The 20,745-nt window shown below is 42.9% G+C and overlaps 1 protein-coding gene across 2 annotated transcripts; it reads right to left on the bottom strand.

The window, feature by feature from the left end:
- Positions 1-177: 177 nt before the first annotated feature.
- On the bottom strand, positions 178-16,011 carry ihha (Indian hedgehog signaling molecule a). 2 transcript variants are annotated; one of them, XM_035407926.1, is made up of 5 exons: positions 15,579-16,011; positions 10,072-10,333; positions 1,799-3,216; positions 1,361-1,623; positions 178-1,313 (listed from the first exon to the last, which is right to left on the bottom strand). In XM_035407926.1, exons 1-3 carry the CDS (start codon positions 15,876-15,878, stop codon positions 2,534-2,536), a joined length of 1,245 nt encoding a protein of 414 aa, XP_035263817.1. In that variant the 5' UTR covers positions 15,879-16,011; the 3' UTR covers positions 178-1,313; positions 1,361-1,623; positions 1,799-2,533. The 2 variants fall into 2 exon arrangements, with proteins under 2 accessions (XP_035263817.1, XP_035263815.1); XM_035407924.1 differs by having other exon boundaries at positions 178-1,267; positions 1,361-3,216.
- Between the last annotated feature and the right edge of the window lie 4,734 nt (positions 16,012-20,745).

Here is a 20,745-nt window from a genome sequence, read left to right as displayed (position 1 = left end):
AGCTATGTCGTAATATCCAAGGTGATCATCCAAATGGGTGCAAAGTTTTGTGAATTTGCAGTTTGTTTAATGCAGTGCTCTCAAACATGTACTGTATTGTGGCATTTCTGCATGTCATGTGATCACACAATTAATATAAAATCTGTTCTATGTAGTATTTCATAACTTCCCAAACACTTGAATTTGACCATTTATTTACAATTCATTTCATTTCATTTCAACATGAAATATTTTATGAAATGTTAAAAAACAATAGAGCGTATATGGAAATTCAATGAGATAACAAGTCTACAATGACTATGGTGACACAAGGGTATGGACTCAGTATTAATGGTTCTCTAAATAGGAATCACACATCTTATGAAATATTATACTTGACTCTATAGGACCATGTCCTCTGCAGTAAGTGAATGTGGGATAGGGTACAGAACATATTTACAGTACATACAGTACATACAAGCTGCTCTACTCTGTGGAAAAGGGGGTGTGGGTTGTTGAATACCTGCATTTTGCACAACAACAATTAACCCATAGGTGTTGCTGCATTGTGAAAGAGAGTTTCCCAAGACCCAAACCACCTTAGTCAAACACACCCATAGAGCCATTCCACACTGAAAACACAACGGTACAAAACAAAAACTGCTGGAATGATGCCAAATCATCAGTCAAAACTGAGTGTCGTTGAGTTGAAATATGTACAGCTGAAATCAGGAGTCAAGCACAGCTGCCAGAATGGGCAGTTACTATACACGAGTTATCACACCAGGCAAAGGGAACATTTCCATTACTTTTAATTTCAAAAAATAAATCTTTAAATAGTTTTTTCAAAACATTAATATTTTAAGATTTAGACATCTCTTTTAATACAAAGTAAATATTGCCTTAAAATAGTTAAATACTTTATCTAGAGTGATACAAAACATTTACACATTTCCCCAGAGTACATTGAGATGGCAACATTGAAACAGAGGGGTAAAATAGGTGCTGTGGCCTTCCAGTCAGAGCCGTCACTGTAGTTTATGGTGAAAGGGAGATTCACCTGCTTTCACATCATTGGAAGAATGTCACTTTGATTTGATTAGAGTGTGCTCCAGAATGCAGACACACTATGAGTTATTGACAACATCCGTCTGCGTCCCTGGGTGCTGCGCAGAAGACGTCACCAGCGGGTCTCTGCTCAACACCCAGATACATCATCTGTATCTGAACGCCACTGAACACAAGACTGAGAGGCTATTTGTGCTTTCCTGAGCAAGAATGCCTCTCCCTGCACCAGGTAAGTAAAAATGATACCTGTGTGTGAATGTCGTTACCTGCACTAGGTAAGTAAAAAGTGATACCTGTGTGTGAATGCCTTTACCTGCACCAGGTAAGTAAAAATGATACCTGTGTGTGAATGTCTTTACCTGCACCAGGTAAGTAGAAATGATACCTGTGTGTGAATGTCTTTACCTGCACCAGGTAAGTAAAAATGATACCTGCATGTGAATCTCTTTACCTGCACCAGGCAAGAATGATACCTGCATGTGAATGTTTTTACCTACACCAAGTAAAATGATACCTGCATGTGTACGTCTTTACCTGCACCTAGTAAAAATGATACCTGTGTGTTGATGTCTTTACCTGCACCAGGTAAGTAAAATGATACCTGTGTGTGAATGTCTTTACCTGCACCAGGTAAGTAAAAATTATACCTGCATGTGAATCTCTTTACCTGCACCAGGCAAGAATGATACCTGCATGTGAATGTTTTTACCTACACCAAGTAAAAATGATACCTGCATGTGTACGTCTTTACCTGCACCAGGTAAGTAAAATGATATCTGTGTGTGAATGTCCTTTTCTTGCACCATGAAAGTATGAATGATTATGGGTGTTTATCAGTGTGTTTGTGTGGGACATGTGGACACAGATTTCCTCCAGTGTCAAGAGTACAAAAGTCTAGCCTGGTTCTGTGGGGAAGAAGGGCCCCATGTTTGAGTAGTTTGTTCTTAACTGAGAACAATACAAGGGAAAATAAAAGCACAATCTCATCCGACAGACTTAGAGCCTTAAAGCCTTAAAACACTACAATTACCCTTCATCATCATTATGTGTCTTCAACCAGTTCCATTCCTGTTTTTCTTGGGTCTCTGTCAGCAATGTGAGTCATGGGACGTCCTGACCTATGACTCCTAGATGAGTCCCCATCATCCGCACTTCCTGTGGGGCAAAAAGGCTTCTGGGAATTCTATGTGTGTCATATATCTTGTCCTCAGGCCAGGTCAGGCTCTTTTCCATCCCTCCCTTTCCCTGCTATGCTGTGTCATAATTTATTTTTTCAAATCACCAGCTCTTGCTACCTTTATTTCCTTTTCTTTTCTTATCTCCCATCTTTTCCATGCATTCTCCTATCATCTCTCTCTCTCTCATCTCTCTCTCTCTCTCTCTCTGTCTCTCTCTCTTTCTTCTCTGGTTCTATCAAATTAATCTGTCACTCTTGCTTCCCTGCTTCTCATTCTCTCTGTCCTTGCTCTCCTCCCCCTTCTCTCTCTCATCTCTGGGAGTCTGTTGTGACACCCCAAGGGTGAAAACGTTCAGAATCCAGCAGCCAGGTCCCAGCCCAGTAGAGGACCCGTGAGTACCAGTGTATCCCGTCTCCCTGGTGACCGCTGGGCCCGGTCCAGCGGTAGAGGAGGCGGAGCGGGGCGAAGGCCCAGTGGGCCAGGCTGTGCTGGTCCACAGCGGCGTAGCAGGAGGCCAGGACGCCGTTGACCACCAGCGTGCCGTGGCGGGTGAGGGGGGCGAAGGTGCCGCCGTCCTCCCGCAGACGCACCCAGGCCACGGGCGACAGGCGGCCCCGCCCCTCCCCTCCGCCTGCCGTCAGCACGCACTGTCCCGGCCGGGCGTCGCTGGCGAATATCGTCCGCATCTGGCCCTCGGCCGCCCTCCCCGAGCAGTTCCCCTCGGTCACAAATAGCAGGTGGGCAGCTGTGAGGGACAGCGTTGGCCCTCCCTCCACCCCGATTACATAGAAGTGCTTCCGGGTTGTGGGGTCGCGGTCGATGAAGGTGAGGACCGGGCTGTAGACCAGCTCCCCGCCTCCGTTGCTCTCGGACGAGGCCAGTACTCGCTCGCCCGGCTGAAGGTCCCGGATAGCCTTCCTGCCCCCTCCTTCCAGGCTGACCCACGCACTGCCTGGGAAACAGCCCCCTGTCTTAGCTGCGACAGAGTGTTCTGAGAGAGAGAGAGAGAGAGAGAGAGAGAGTCAGCAGTGGCAGTAAGACTGAAGACTAACATTATAACATGAGTGGGAGGGTTAGAATTATAATATGTAATTATAATAACATTTGTATTCCATATACTTCAGAGAATATTCAACTTACTGCTGCAGAGTGCAAAATTCAGGAATATAACTCTTGCTCTGCAGCTTGATCACAAACCCTGACCTGCTTGTGAGATCATTACAATTTCAATCAACAGGCAATATTTATGCATACTGGGGTTCACATACACACACAAAAGCAGGCATAAATGCAAAAACATGTGAACATACACACACACACATACACACACTCACGTGTCTGAAAGCAAGCGCACAAAACTAGCCCAGCCCCTCCGTAGAGGAAAATAAACAGAGTGGACTGGTGTGTAAGTACACATTTCAAAGTCATTCTTCACTCTAATTTGCCTTTCATTTCTCAACATTTAAAAATGCAGTAAAAGTTAATAAGTGACCGATGATTAAAGCTCTGTCTCCACCCCACAGGATGTATGTGAGGTCACAGCGTGAGACTGCAGGAGAAGGCTGGAATGGGTGTCTCAAGTCTCCAGCAGGTCCAAAACAAATATTTGGGAAAGGTAGGAACCAAGGCCAGGTGATAAGACAGCCTCAGATAAGAGATCTGAGGAAAGGAACAAGGGAATATTACCGTCCGGAAAACAAAGAGGGCCAGTTAATCATCTCAAGGAGGCGATACCTCTCATAGTGCCTCATTGTAACATGCTCTCTTTCTCAAAGTGCTCAGTCTCCCTCTCTCTCTCAGTCTTTCTCTCATTCACTCAGTCTCTTTCTCCCATTCTCTCTCTCAGTCTCTCTCTCTCTCTCTCTCTCTCTCTCTCTCGCCATCTCTCATTACCACGCTTGGTCCTTTCCACAAAGACACACAGAAAAGGAACTGAGTGGGTTGTTCAAAAACACATTCCTTCTGTCAGAGGACAAGTGAACTAAAAACCTGAAATAGAAACACCGCTGCATACGATGCTGCATTTCTGGGGGAGAGCTATATCTAGAGGCAATGCTTGTAACCATTTCCTCAAATGACATCTTAAGTGCGTTAATCAACTTTCCCTTCCAGCATTCACTGAACTCGAACCTCTCAAAATCCAAATCATCTCTTTCACCTCCCTTCTGCAACTCCTCTTCGGCATTCATCCTTCTGACTGCAGTCAAAGTGCAGAGGCTAGTTATAATAAAGGTTCTTCTGAAACCATGACTGTCTCATACACAGTAGAACGCTTAGTGTCAATTAATCTCTAGTTTCATGAGTTCAAAAGGGATCAAATGTACTCTATCAGAGGGATGCAGGGTATGGGAGGGTTCAGTCAGTTAGGGTTCCATGTTCATCGCTATCTAGTGACCCCTGCCCATGGACTGCATGCTAAAGCCACAGATGAAAGGTCTTCCTCTGACTCCATTCTATTGTCAACAGGAAACTTTTCCATCTCTGTTGACATAGCCATAGGCTAGCAGTTGCCGCACAGAAACGATCTCAAGTCTTATGCCCTACTCGCGTCTCTTCCGATTTTCATTGTTTTTATTTATTTGATGAGGCCTGTCCTCAGTGCTTTCCTGCTGAGTAATGTCCTGCTCTGGCTCGAATCAAAAAGGCTAAACAGAAGACATTTTCAATGCTGCTCAATCGACAACAGTAATGGACGGGAGACCCACTTGTGGAGACCAGAGCAACCAGTTTGTCGTTACTGCCCAGGGTGCATTGTGACGGTAATAACAATGGCGACCTACGAGTTGAAGGATTTTTAAAAAATATTTAAATAATTGAAATCTTTCATGTGGTTTTAATAACATATTTATACAATTCAAGGCAATGTTTGCAATGTAACACGAGGTGTGAGGCTGAATCAGACACCAGTGGAAGGAAATGAATGTTGATGACACTGACAGTATCAGGAGAGTGACAGTGAACCCAGAAATACGGAAGCAGAGCAACAACAAAAAAGACGTCTTTCGGCTATTGGTACTACGGTTCTGTGTACAGCTGCCGTGAGACCATTTTGACCTAAAACCCAACTGAATTTTAATATGAACTTGGAAACGCTGGCATAAATCTAACATTAGTTTACATTTTAACCTGGTTGAGAGGGACAAGAAAGATGCCATGTCTGCACTGCGTGACCAAACTATTTAAAAAAGCTAGACAGAGGAAGATAAATTTGATCGATTTTCTCAAATATTGTAATGACAAAAATAAACAAAATTGGTGCTAATTGTATAATGAGAAGAATAATTTTATTTTTATTTTATTTATATTTTTCCTAATAGAATCATTGTTTTCGTGGAATCATAGAATTAACGACCAGAGGTTTTTGCTTTACAATGGTCCAAATGGAACTATCTACTAGAGTTTTGTTTGACAGCGCTAAAACAATATAGTCAAAAACATTTCGATTTTGACTGATTAAGTCGATATAAATCACTAAAGGTAAAAGTAACTAATTGGTAACCATTGCATTCGGTAATTAGCCATGTAATAAGCGGGAAATAATGACCTTCGCAGAGGCAACCCTCCACGGTTCTTCCGCTCCACGGTGGTCATTATTTCCTGATAGCTGACCACCTCGTTGGGGATTATCCCTTACACATTCTACTGTGCACTTCATAGGCCTTCTCAGACAGACACCTGCCGAGCAGGTCGGTTCCTGGGCCCTTATAAAGAGGAGGCTGCTGGTAAAATTTGCCTTCATTATATGCAGTATAAAGTGTCAAGCCACATCGTATTGTAAAATTATTCTCCTACTGAGAAATACCTTTGTAGTGTGTTGCCTCTGGACAACGACCTCAAGTTTTTCAGGAAATGAATAGTTTTCACCATATATTTGGTTGATACTGTACAAGGAAGCAAATTACACTAAAAGATGGGAGTTCTGGGAAACTCTTAAAACAGGTTTCCTCTGTGTTTTCTCTGTGGTCTACTTCTGTTAGCGTTCCTCAGTGACATCACAAAACTCTATATGGTGTCCTTGTTATAGGCCTCCTGTTTGTCCTGAAACCTGGCTAAGGTAACTTGTGCATCGTTGTTCTCTCTTGCACACACAAAAAATCAGAAACATGAAAAAATCCTTCAACAAAAAGAGCAAAAGTGAAGTGTCACCCAAGAGTTCTTGCTTCAGAAGTACTGATCTTCATATTCTTTAAAAAAATAATAGCCTATATAATCCACACTTGACTAAAGTAGCGTACAAGCACCACAAATGCAGAAACTAGGTAAACCATAAATTTAGATACAAACTATCTGATAATTACCTCAACTGTTTTCACAGGAATGAAACCATGTAGATGCAGACAAATGCACTCAGTCTGGTTACGTAAAACACAACCTCTTACTCTCAGCTCCAACTAAGTGATTTTCACAGTGAAAGCCAAGGCAAGAGAGTTGGTTAGCTAGTAAGTGCTTGTTAGCTAGCAAGCGAGTAACCTGGTCACACAATCATACGGCACACTTTGAGTGAATCCAGGAAAGCTCCCATTCACCTCCGTCCTATTTGAGCATAGCTTTAATTCCTACATTTTCAAAAGTTCATTGAAACTCAGGCTGCCTTCATCATGCTATGATTACTACAGTCTGACAAAACACATCAGCCAAATCCTATTTCAGTGCCTGTAATTTTGACCATGGTGAAAGGGAGCTTTCCATAGCGCATCCCCACACCACATAGGATTGAATAAATCCTACAGGAAACACTACTACTGAGACCACTCCCATCTGTGCTATTATGCTAAGCTGTGTACCTTTTAGCTCAGCACCCCCAGGACTCCCGTCCTCAATCCTTCCGTTTGGCTGCTCCACCAGGCTGAACTCCTGGGTACGATAGTGGAGCTTCTCCTACACACGACTGCTCACTGTCTGTCTCATTCTCATTCTTTTTCTGTTTCTTCTTTTTTTCCTTTTTTGTTTTGTCCTTGGTAAGCATCACACACACTGGGCATAGTCCTTGTGGCAGACTGCTGTATTCTGAGTCTTCCATATGCCTTTATGTATACAGCATTTAAAAATTATTATAAAGCGTTTGGACGGTTAGCACAAAGCACTACTGAGGGCATCAGCATTGCTGGGTGCTTACATTTGGTTAAACTGTGCATGTGCTTGAATACAAGGGTTTTTGAAAGTTAAGCAAAATTCATTTGCTTAACGCACTTTTGTTGAAAAATGTCCCTGCAGCTCAGTTAGCCACTCTGTCCATTGGTATATTTTCTAATATTGTGAATATTTGGTGGTTCCATGTCTTCTCGTCTGAGTTAAATAAATCCCCACCCAACGGCAATGTTGCCACGGCGATCAAGTCAGCGACTGGAAACTTGCAAACCGATCTGGGCAGAGAGGAAAAACAACAAAAGAAAAAAATGGAAAGAAAGAAATAAAACAACAAACAGGGGAGAAAAGGGAAAACAGAAAGAGAGAAAAAGAAAACAGAATTTCAGGCAATGCATGAAGAAGGAGGGAAAGTGAGAGGAAAAACGTCTGACCGTCTCTGAGGTGAGATGTAAGAACAGAATCCTTCCTCAGAATCTTTGCACTGCTCTAATATACTGCACTCTGCCACTACTACTGTACAACTCAAGGCAAGCGATAAGTTATTAAGACCCAGAGGTGTCTTACACATAGCCTAGTGACCTAGTGTATCTGAAACTCAGAATAGATACAGATACTGTCCTGTACTGTAGATCTACATGTTCACATTTTCTGAAGTCCAAATAAGCAAACTGGTCACATTGAGCAAATATCTACTGTTCTTATTCTTATTACTGTTCTTATCTGTGAGAGACTCACTAAGTGAAAATGCTTCTGGTCATTCTCAGGAAAATGATTATATTCCCACTTGCACACAATACCCAATACTCTCTAAATACACAGAGAAAACTCCAGAAAAACAACACACATCTCCCTCTGTGTACAAAGAAACTTCAGAAGTAAAATGTGTCAATCCCAGAGGTCCTGTTAACTGTACCATTAATACGCAAACATGCAGGGTCCACTCAAGAGGACTGTTACTTTAAAAGGCAGTGAAAGTCAGTGAATGGCAATATGGTGGTTAGCTTTGCCCTTCACTTCCACTGTAGTGGAAGTGTAGCTGTGTGCAGACCAGTGCTGTAAGAAGTTACAGTGTGAGTACAATGCCAGGGTTAGCACAAGCTGAGGTTTAGCACCGCTACAATCACGGTGACCACCCATAATCCTCTTAATCGCAGACACCTCAACTCATGGGATAAATACGCAGTTAACAATTAGGGGGATGGACATCCTCCCTGTTTGACTCACATTTTTCCACCATCTATAAACCAGACAAGCAAGAAGCCCCCTGAAACACAACAGCTTTCTGTGTGTATTGCAATCTAATCTCTGTTTGTCGTAACCATCAATCACAAGCACCCCTATGCAATACATCTTTATCAAACAAATAAGCGCTTTAATTAATTAATGAAAACCAAACTTTACCACTCCTCTACCAATTAAATTGACTAAGCTAAGCTAGTCTCAGACTGTTCCTACTAAACAGTATGTGTCCGCCCTCTTTAGAGGGTCACACCTATAGAGGACTTTGACAAAACAACCGCACACAACCGCTCCCGCCCATGTTTACTCTGCGTATCACCAAGATAACCAAGTGCTTCAGGAAAGAGGACAAGGTTTACGCCAACACCAGAGCGCCAATCACACACGGGCAGCATGTCCGGCTTCATAAAGGAGCCCAGCACAGGGAGGTGTGTGGACTTCTCCACGAAGGAGAGACGTGTAGCTGCGCCCAGTCTGGACTTTAGGAAACCGGACAGATAGTCTGCAAGTGCACACTGTTTGCAACTCACAGAATTCCTCCAGCAGATACTAAGCCCCTACAAGCCCACAGTGGAAAAAAAGATCTACAGACAGAATAGAGAGAGAGGTTAGGCAACCAGCCTGAGGCGACCGAACCATGTGACTACCGAACTGGCAATGCGCAACTGAAAACTGAAAAAAATAAGAAGCATGACACGAAAGTGGGAAAAGTAGGCAAATCTGTGAAATGTTCTTTGCCCATGCAGGGAGGCACGTATTGCATCAGTAATCTGGAAAACAAAACCTTTCAGAGTCCTGCCTGTCTCCTCACAGAGTTAAAAAAAAAAAGGTTCTGGGTTGGGCTCCGATTTGTTTCACTCAGTTTGTACAGACAGCCGAGTCCTCACCCAAAGAGGGGAGGGTGGGGGGGGGGGGGGGGGGGGGGAGGGGGGGGGGGGCCTGGTCTGAATCCAGGTCAACACTTCCTTTTCGTCTGCTGCTTAATTTGCTCCCTGCAGACTCCGGTATCTCAGGTGTTGGTCCAGTAATGATGTGGTCGGCTGTCGCTTCATTACCCAGGTCTGGCGCTTACCTCACCTGGACTAATGACCTGACTGCACTTTCGGCCCCCCGGGACAGGTAAGCCTCTCGCTCCCGAGCCCATGTCCAGTCCAGGGGACCACCCCTTATCTACATAGAGCCTAGTTGCCCACCTCCAATCTGCCCATTTCAGACACGCTTCATAAACCAACATAAAACCTTCAGGGTTAAATCAACTCTAAGAGAGTATATTTCACACAGAGTACATTTAATCCGCTTTGGACTCCGTTAGTAAACTCCGTTAGAGTTAAATAACGCAGAATATTTTACTGTGTATGGGCACTTCTGAAGCAAGGATTAAGAAACACTCCTGTCCATTAGTTGTGGTTAGATTGAAAATAGATGTGCGCGCACACACACACACACACACATTCAGAAGCGAGTCACGGTAGTTTGGTATCTACAGTGTTGTTTTTTCCCGTGCTTCTCTCTCTCCTACCTGACTTGACGCTGCAGTGCACGTGGGCCTTGGACTCGTAGTAGACCCAGTCAAAGCCGGCCTCCACGGCCAGGCGGGCGAGCATTGCGTACTTGTTGCGGTCGCGGTCGGAGGTGGTGATGTCGACCGCGCGGCCCTCGTAGTGCAGGGACTCCTCGGAGTGGTGGCCGTCCTCGTCCCAGCCCTCCGTCACGCGGAGCTTCACCCCCGGCCACATGTTCATCACTGAGATAGCCAGAGAGTTCAGCTTGTCCTTGCAGCGCTGTGAGGGGGGGGGGGGGGGGGGGGGCAGGGGTGTGCAAGAGATGCGGGCGACAGGGACAGAGAGACACAAATGACAAAGGGACAACAAAGAGTCAGGGGCAGCTCTTACATTGAATTAGTGGACACAACACACACACACACACACACACACACACACTCACAATCTCTGCATGTCTCTCATGCACAGACACACGTGTTGACAAAAGCACACACATAAGACTGCCTGCTATAAGCACAGTTTAAAACAAGGTCGACACAATCCACATTAAGGCAAAAACAAGATGAAGGATAGAGAGGCCAGGGGGACACTGACCAACGGACAGACATACAGACAGGTGTCAAATGAGCAGCTGGACAGGTGTGCAGATAAGGACAGAGAACAGGGAAAGGCAGGATAATAAGACAAAAAAGAAGAAAAGGTAGAAATCACTAAAAATCACACAAATATAAAACTCTCTCCCATTGACATTTTCTGACTAACAACCAAAATTAAGCCAAGTGATTTTTGGGATGGAATATGGTGCCTCCCATGAGAGTACTGTGAGAGGTAGAAGGAGGAAAGTGCTGACTGAAGTGCACGTGTATGTGCAGAGGGCAGGCTTCACCAAAACAATGCACTGTGTTTAACATGCAAAACCAACATGCTCAATCATTCATTGCTGTGAGATCCCAATTCATGTGGGATAATTAAAGTAATATTATTAACATCAATAATATAGATTTTTACAATTATAGATGATCAATTTTTTTTCAGATTGGGATCAAGATCTTGCCAAATTATAGTCATATTAAATCCAGTGCTGAACTCTTTTGGAGCTGTACAGCAAACCCTCTTTATACAGGTGGGGATACAGAATTACAATTCTTGCTAATGAAGCAGTTAGCCATCTCACATTATCTCACATTCAAACATTTGCAAGAAATCAAAGTGTTAGTGCTTTATACTTAAGAAATCTCACAGTCTCATTCATACACCATTCTCTCCTTAGTGATTGTGCTGTTTCTTTCACCCAGGTAATTTGTGCAAACATTTTCCCAAATGTTAGGATAACCGTTTGCTAGGGCTGAACACAGAAGACACAAGCTAGAGAACTGAGAAGTGCATTTAGAGCATTTATGCCCCCCTGTCACTACCCCCCCCCCCCAACCCCTTCTTCTCTTTCACCATGATAGATGGATGCTTCATCTCCCGCCTATAATGATCATGGTAACCCCTTATCTCAGGCTGGTAGAGATGCAGGGGCTAAAATATGCCCAATGCACATTACAGGAACAAGCAGGTGCCAGGAGTTCCATTTCTGCCTGTCTCATTCTTACCAGAGCAGTGATAAATACACACTCCCTCTGAATAATTCAGTAATGCGTCGCCCCTCCGGACACTTCTGTGAACCTCTGTTCTGCCGTTGTCAGACAGAGTCTGAGTACACTGGATGGAGACGAAATGGGAATATAAGAGTCTAATGTAGAGAAAGAGAAGGGTGGGGTGGGGTTTGGGCAATCTCGTCATCCCCTCTCTCAGAACCCTAAGGAATACGGGCTATGAGTGGAGCCGCACTCACTCTAACCAAGCATTCAAACCGTAGGCCACATAAAAGTTAAAACCGAATTAGAGGCTTCAAGAGTCAACCCGTTGAACATGCAAAATAGCACTTCTCCAGGAGATGCATGCCACAGCGAGCGTTGGCCCCTGACCCCTTAAAACTCTGAGCTTCAAAATGAGGCTTCCGACATTTCTACTGTATGCTACGTCTGGGGGTTCCACACAGGAACTGACGGGTCAATCGAGCCAACTTTCTCTCCCCTGCAGAAGGACCAACTTGCACTTCCATGCTGCCCTCCTCCTCCTGATTTAAGGTACCACAGCTACCCTACGTGGCCCTGCACAGGGACATCACTGCCCTCTGCATGGTATAACGAACCCAGAACAAAGCACAGGGGGTGCTGCTGGACTCTGTGTGTACTCTATGGGGAAAAAACAGGGCAAAGTGGTAAAGTGAAGGTGTGATTATGGGAGTGAAGGTGCTAACTAAAGAACGTTCTGGAACAGACTCCGTGGACCAACCTCTCCAAATTGGGGTTTGGTCCGGGGGAGTAAACAGGGAGTGAGACGGTCTGTTGTTGCTCTGTGAGTACTGAGAGAGGGTGGGCTGGCCCCCCGTTATTCTCTGTGCTGGCCCTCAATCACACAATGTCACTCACGGCGAAGCACCCCGAGATTCGGAATGTTCGATCCCAGACACTTTAAGACTTCACTATGATCAGCCGTACCATGGTGTGTGGTAACAGGAACACCGGATAGTTTTCGGGCAGATGGTGTAATCCTCTGCAAAGAAGAACTGACACCATTTCTTGAGGACAAATGTCTGATGTGACTGTCTGAGGTGAGGTTTTACATAGACCAAGAGTGTTTAAGATATTGCTTCATTTTTGACTAATCCCCTTATTTAGCAGTTGGCTATTGCAAAATAAGCTGGTAAGGAGGAGGGATTTGGTCTTAAATATCAGTTACAGTTTGAGCTCAAGTTTTACTTACATGGTGTCCTTATAATTACTGTTGTTTGTTTAACATTTATAACATTTTTCAAATGTCAAAATCATTTCCGAATTCTCAAATCAACAGAATGACTTTTTTTGCATGGAAATACACATTATAGGCAACTATTACTATATGAGTGAAACATTCTGGTGACAATATGTCCATTAAAAACAGAAACCAACACATAGAGCAATAGTGCTTGCCTCAAACCTTGTGTTATTCCCAGATCAAAGAAAAAGTCTGACAAACATAACCAGTACTACTTGGCTTGGTAAAGTTTGGTCAAAGAAGTGTGTGTGTGTGTGTGTGTGTGTGTGTGTGCGTGTGCGTGTGCGTGTGTGTGTTCATTACCAAACTAGGTAACACAGTAAAATGTTAAGTGTAAAATAAACTCTGAGAGTTAACTCCAATACAGCAAAAACTCCAAAACAAACTCTGTTAGAGCTGATTTATCACTGATAGTTTCTGAAGCCACAAAATATTACTGAATACAAATTAAACACATTTTACTGTTTATGTTTTAAATAAGCTATTTATTTTTAAACTGAAAGATTATTTGAAACTATTTGAATCAGATACAATTGTTTGCATATCCCTAAAACCTAAAGCAGCAAGATATATCTAAAGTAGGCTATACATAAAATATGAAAATGTCAGGTCAATATTACAGGCTGTCAGGAAGAAATTCAATATTTAACACCATAAGTATATGGGTTTCAGACTCTTACTTGAATTATCATCATCCCTAAAAAGCACTGTGACGTTCTGGTATGAGTGGTGCCAGACATGCACGCCACGCACTCCCTGTCATCCTAGTAGACAAGGGATAATTAGATGCTGGCTGGCTGTGTGAAGTCCAATAGCTTGATTGTCCAGGTGTTTTGACACATGATTTTGTACCGTTTCCTTTCTTTAAGAATGACCGATACTTGTCGAGCTCACCAGTTACTCTCCGTGGAGTGTGGTCAAGGCGGACCTCTGTCCTTAAAGATTTAACCTCCAAAATAGAATGGTGGTAAAATTAAGACTGTGACAGTTCACTTCACTGTATATTTCGGTAAATACGGGCGCGGGAACACAAATGCGCGGTGCTTATTTTGAGCTGCAATGACGACGACCGAACAAGGCATGCAAACTGTTAGTGCCAAATGAATCAGCAGGGTGTTTCACAGTGACAGTAAAGCTAACATTTAAAAGGTCTATTTATGTTATTTCCTACTAGAAGGCCGAAAAATGACCATGAGGAATAATTCATTTTTTTCCCATGTGGGTGTTGGACTTTAGGGATAAGAATAGAGTATTACAGAGATGTAATAGATGCCTATTCACAGGATGGTGTGGATTTCGACTTCTGTTTTTTTCCTTTGCGGTTTAAAAAACGAACTGAGTTCATAAATCAGCTTGTGAACTTTGTTGGTTTTGCTTTCAAGGTAAAGATCGACGGGGTTTCTGTAGGAGCGGTTTCGCAGTAACCACGAGCTACACAAACATTCACCGCTGCACTGACAACACGCGCCTGTGCGCACCTTCAGCTTCGAGTCGAACAGTCACGTCTATATATATATATATATATATATATATATATATATATATATGCGATGCTGCCACTTGAGGGAAGGAAAAGTCACCACTGAATCAAAATAAGAGGCAAAAATGTGTATATAATTAAGTCTTAAATGTATGTGAACTATTTTTACGCGTTCGCTACTAAAACAAACAAAACAAAATAAAAACAAACAGGAGATTGCCTATGTAACAGGGCAGCCGCAGTTACACAGGAGCTCATAAATTGTGTTGAAGTCAAGTAAACGCTTGGTACTGTATGAACGTGTGTAAGGTGACAGGAAAGACGGAGTGAGAGAAATTCCTAGGTGAGATGTAGCTCTCATTCCCTCGTGGACTCGTTGACATTAGCGCTCGCGCATTCTGAGGAAGCCCAGTCATGAGTTAGCTATAAATGATTTACTCAGGAATTAGGGGGGAAAATCCACGCGGAACACATTAATATTTGTGCCCTTAAATTTCTGACAGTTCAAAGCAGTCCGTTGACCTGGCCAGTTTAGCCAAACAGAAACTCGAAACAGGGGAGGTGTTTTGATTAAGCCTCGTTACTTTTTATAGATAAAATTATTTCTGGTGTTCGCCGCAACCGTCTCCGAACTGGTACCATAATTGCAATTGATTGAGCGCCATTTAGGCATAAGATGCCTTCACACCATGAAAACGTTTTTCCCTGGACTTTAGCAGATCCGGGTAACGTATGGAAAGCCAAAGAACTATGCATGTGCTTGTGAGTATGTTCTAAAAAGCGGTTCTCGTGGCGGACTCAAAAACTCTCATATCCAAGTCGTAGACAAGAAGGCTCCTTGATCCTTTTTTTAATAAATTGTGATACAAAGTGGTTTCAGTTTTAGAAATTGTCTGTCTTTTGACAACGAGAAAAGTAATATTACGTGACTTCAGCGTAACTGTGCTCTGTAAATACGCACAGTCAGCAATCAGTTCTTCCCACTCAGTCTGCGAAGGAAAAAGTCAATAGCAACCAATCAATAGGGTGAGTTCGACCAGGTTTAAACCGGGAGCAAAGTGCAAGCGGCACTCACGCACAGGTAAATATCCAGTCTGTCGATATCCGTGTCATGACGATAGCGAGAGAAATGTGGAATAAATGTTTGACATAGTTTAAGTCCAATCGCGTGCGTCTTACCTGTGTCATCAGTCTATCCGCACCTGTGTTTTCTTCATCTTTGAATATGATGTCAGGGTTGTAATTTGGAGTCAGCTCTTTAAATCGTTCCGAATTCCGGGTTATTTTCCCCTCGTATCTACCACTCGCCCCTAATGTTTTCTCGGCCACGTTAGGGCTGAACTGCTTGTAGGAAAGCGGTGTAAGCTTCCTCGGTGGCCGTCTCTTGCCGTATCCCCTTCCCGGCCCACAGCCCTCGTTGACCGGAGAGAGAATCAAGGCGCAGCCAATGAAGAGCGCCACAAACATGGACAGCCGCATTCCACCCTCACCGGCTGGCACTCCGACCCGGAGTGGCAAGATGGCACAGATCCCTGTTGTATTTGAAGCTACCCCCTCCCCCTTTTTGCTCCTTATTTCCCCCACGGGGTACGGGAGGGGGAGGAGGACAGACCCCTTAAGACTGTATCGCCGAGTCCCCGATCCTCGCCATCCCGGTGCGCAAAAGGAGACTCCGCCAAAGGAGACGCAGCTTGTCCCGGTGAAAGGAAACCGGGAGAAATCAGATGATGCTGGCGCGTTCGTTCACCTCACTCTCTGAAGCTCCTTTCTTTGAGTCCATGTGCAGACATGGGCATAAATAGGAAAGTCCGTTTATTTTGGCAAACAGGTTCAAAGTCGTTCTTCTGTGAGAAACAGCCACAGACGGACCTGAAACTGTGCTGCTTTAGTTTTGGGTAGCGGTCAAAGGATGTCCCTGCAGCGGTTTTCGCTGTTCTGGTTGGCTTTGAATGCGTCCCTGTGGCGCACGACTCCCGGCTGAAATGGAAATTGACGGGATCCAAGAGATCAGTTGCCGCTCAAGACCGCACCCTGCCAGCCCTGCCCTTCTGTTCCAGCCTACCTCTCCTCCCATCGGGTCACGCTGGCTGTGCCGTACTTTTATTACCCACCCGCTCCACTATTCGCCTGCTCGCCACTGTGTGCCTGCCACAGAGCAGACAAACATCAGCCTACTGCCGTCTGCCCCTTACCGGCAGTCCTTTGCACTCCGTGCTATGCTTTATTAGTTTCTCAACTGCTGGCGATGTGTACACTCGCGCGCGCACACACTATGTAATAGTAAAGATTACTTTTAAGTGGTTGCCTCTTGTTTGACCAGAGTCTGGATTACAAGAGTGTAGTCTCTCTTCATCAATACAGAGTATAGGCCTATATGCGAAATACCTGCCATTTTCCACAGTCTGTCACTTTAAATAACCTGGTTGAAAAAAAGATATATTATTGCTAATCTCACTTCCATTACCATGCAAACGTATTTATATGCTTAACTTAATTTAAGAATGAGCTACAGCCTTATATATGTCTTCCTATGTCAAGTTAACCAATGTCGTATCTTTACCGTTTTTTCATGTTACCATATTTAGTTTATTTGTAAATTCAAACTGGATTTATGATTATCTTAGCCTACAGCCTGCGCCCTACTTGAATTGTGTATGTCTGTAAGTAGCCTGTATTAGCTCTGACCATCGCAGCTATTCGTCTGTGTCAGCTGAAAGTGTTTTTTGTACGAATGTATTAATTTTTAGAGCTTATATTTAATTATTATTAAATTCTTTAAGTATAATTGCACGATGTGTAACTAAAAATACAACAAAAAATATTTTCTGTCGAAGAGTGCGGTCACTTTTGTGCAGAATGCGATCATAACTGTACTTTGTACTTTATTGAAAAATGGAGATTAATAACAGCCCACATTACTTTAACTGTAGTTAGGATAATAACAAAACTGCAATAACCTAGAACAAATGGCCATCTCTGTGTAATTCAACATAAAGTAAACACTTCGGAGAAATGTTCAATACATTTTTGTGTAAAGCGAACTGCATGGGAACTAAATAGATTAAAGCGAGCTGAAACCGGTAACTACTGTTCACAAGGTGCACGCGTTGTCTCGCCCTAATAACATAAGCGTTGTTCATCTGCACAACAGGCGCTAGCTGGTTGCGCATCGGGTCTCTGGTGCGAGTCAGTTTCTCACTGTGCATATGTAATCGTATTCAAATTTATGTCCAGGTGCTGAGAAAGAACGGAATTTGAATGTAAATTGGATATTGCCTATCATTATGTAGGTCTCCCACACGTTGCATAAGTCGTCAACGATAAACATCGGTTTTTTCCCTCGTGCGAGTAGCAACGTATGTAATCAAATAAACCATCTTCCAATATTATTTTTATTTGGATGTGTATGGACAAAATACGCCGAGAGACATTATTTTAGTTATTGAATTCAAATCTGTGAAAAGATTTACACTGACGAAAATATCCGACCCTTAAAATTCAGACCTCACTTTGGGTATGGGTGGCAGGCAAGAGGTTCAGAGAGCTTCCATGAGATTTGAAACTGGCCAATGCGAATTTTTAGCCCCAAGGGCCACATAGCAACATGCTCAATTCAGTGAGAGTGGATTTTATAATAATAGAGTACATTTGACACTTGTAGTATACATTTTACTCGGATAGAGTACATTTTACACTGATATAGTACATCTGGGTTTTGTGGATTAATATGAACTCTGGTAAAATTGAATTAACCCTGAAGATTTTACTGTGTACTGTAGTGTTTATTTGTGGGTCAGTCAGATCTGATACTGGAATAAGTGTGCTGGAGATGTATCTACTGTCTGTGAGACTGGGGGAACAAATATACAAGGAACAACACAAAAAAATCATTATCTCACTGTCAGAGTTATATTGGTGGAAAATATAATTGTGTAAAGATCTGGTCTGAGTCTGTGGCATAAAGAATATCCAGTTTATTCCATAGTTTAAAACATGTATATTCACTGCAAAGGACACTCATTATTTGCACCATATTGCTATTCTTACCCAAACCCACCTCTTTTATTAATGGGTTGAGGCAGGGAGGCATCTAGCAGCATCTTTAAGAGCTTCAGTTTTGAACGGAGCATAAAGAGATTCTAATGGGACCCAGCTCTCAGTTGTGCTTTCCAGCTGCAGTGGTTCTCAAATTTTCTCAGCCCACTTAAGGAGCACATACATTTTCTGTGAGCTCTCCCTTATTAAAATTTAGCCCTACATACGCTCAGAAAAGGAACTGAATTATTTTTGTTTTACGTAAGTCAAAACTACAGTGGTAAAATGCACGTAAGAGTTGCTTTATTTAGTCTATCAAAGTATATTAAATACAGTTACTCTTTAACCCCAGAAATATCTCATGACCCACCATAAATCATTCCCACAATCCACTATTGGATCTCAAGCCACAGTTGGAGAACCACCTGCGTCCTAAGGAGAACCACCGAGGTGCTCACTGTGGAGTCAAGTGTGAGACGTCTGAATGTGAATGGGCTGGAGGGTCCCCTCTGCCCTCGCTACAGGAGGAGGAGGAGGAGGAGAAGAAAGGATATGCTCATTCTGAGGTTCCTCCAGCGCTACTAACCCATCTTCAGTCTGGCTGAGCTTCTTTAGTTATATAGCTCTGTACTATTGTCTTTTGAAGGAAGTAAAAAAATATCAAAACATAATCAGAATCTAAATATTTGTACTATGTATAAGGATCCGTACCCACAAAAAAAAAATAATTAACACAATGCGAGTACTTTATTCTGGTAAAATTTTCTGGATGAGATATTTCTTCGTATTGTGGTGTAGCATCTGTAAGGCATTTAGTGTAGCATAATATTTGTATGAAACCCAGAAGTCTAAAGACAACTGAGTCTAAGCATTATTTTATTTCAATGAATTTATAAAGTAATGGCAAAATACATTCTAGAGATTGACAGTAGTGTTTATGAAGGGGCAGAATAAATTGATTTAATGTGGTTATTTTATGAATACAGTCTTACACTTTTTTAGGCTTTAATGTATTGATTGTGGTTATATTACAGGCAAGGATCTTAAGGTGAATGTCTCAGCTAATTCTTTTTATGTTATGTGATGTATTTGTATTCTATAAGGTTAATTAAAATAAACATGCAATTTTAAAGGAGCTTTTGTAGGAACTGTTGTTGGAACAGGATGCCATCATTACAATTCTTAAGTCGCCACATGGCAATGTCTTTACCTTTCTCCATGGGTAGCGAGGGGAAACAGCTAGCTGCGCTTCAGCAATTTTATTATAAGTGAACTGTGGAAATCTAGCAAGCTAGCTAGCTGATTGGTTTAGTGAAATGCTATGTAGCTACCAGTTGTATATGAAACAATCCTTTTTTTTTTTTTTTTTTTTTTTTTTTTTTTTACATTCATTTGGCAGACGCTTTTATCCAAAGCGACGTACAAAAAGTGCATTTTCATGATCGTAGACAACTGCTGAACACGGGTTCAGTAAGGTACAATTACTTATTTTGTACAGCTATTTCTAGCCTATTTTTATTGAATTCCTTTGAATTATAATGTTGTAACACTACTACAAATAGGAACAGGAACCTATCCTTCCTACAGAATACACAGTAATGTCGTCAGCAAGCTTGTGAACATTTAAGTACTTTTTCAAAAATGGTTAAGTGCCTTGCTCAAAGGTATTCCAGTAGAGACTTTAACCTGCTAACTCTGAGTTACAAGCCCAGCTCCCTTGCCATTATAATACTCTTCCACCCATAATTACTCCGGGCTAACTGAGTTCTTAACCAAAAATTAATGTAAGTTCTGTTTTAAAAGTCATGTTGATTCTATTGCTGCCCTTTACAAAGATGAAATAAAATCTGAAAATAATGTTCTACCCCTCTCTCCTCCCCAGGCTAAATCTTAAATATTGGCTCTGACAAAATTCAGCTTTGCTGACCATCAGTGGTGAGGAGTCCGTTAAGCCACAGCTGCCCAGAGTTTTGTATGCTCACCACCGTTGGCCATGGTTTTGGTGACGGTGATGCTTCTGCTGTATGCTGTATTCGCATTTCTTCTTCTGACGGTGACATAAATGTACCAGATTTCTTAGCTCTGGCTACAGCTGCGCTCTCGGAACTGGAGCGGGTTAAGTTATTGTTGTTGAGTACCACAGGGTTATCTTAGTGGAAGGCCACAGGGTTTCATTGCCGTGAAGAGACTTTGCCCCACAATTTGGCTTTGCCCTATTTTTCACAGCTGCACAGAGCAGGTGTGATCCAGGTCTAATCAAAACTCTGACCCCACGAGCAAGCAGCAGGCCTCACGCCCGAACGAGAGACCA

The sequence above is a fragment of the Anguilla anguilla genome, chromosome 3 (genome assembly GCF_013347855.1).
Source record: "Anguilla anguilla isolate fAngAng1 chromosome 3, fAngAng1.pri, whole genome shotgun sequence".
NCBI lineage: Eukaryota > Metazoa > Chordata > Actinopteri > Anguilliformes > Anguillidae > Anguilla > Anguilla anguilla.
This window is presented reverse-complemented; position numbering and strand designations above follow the sequence as displayed.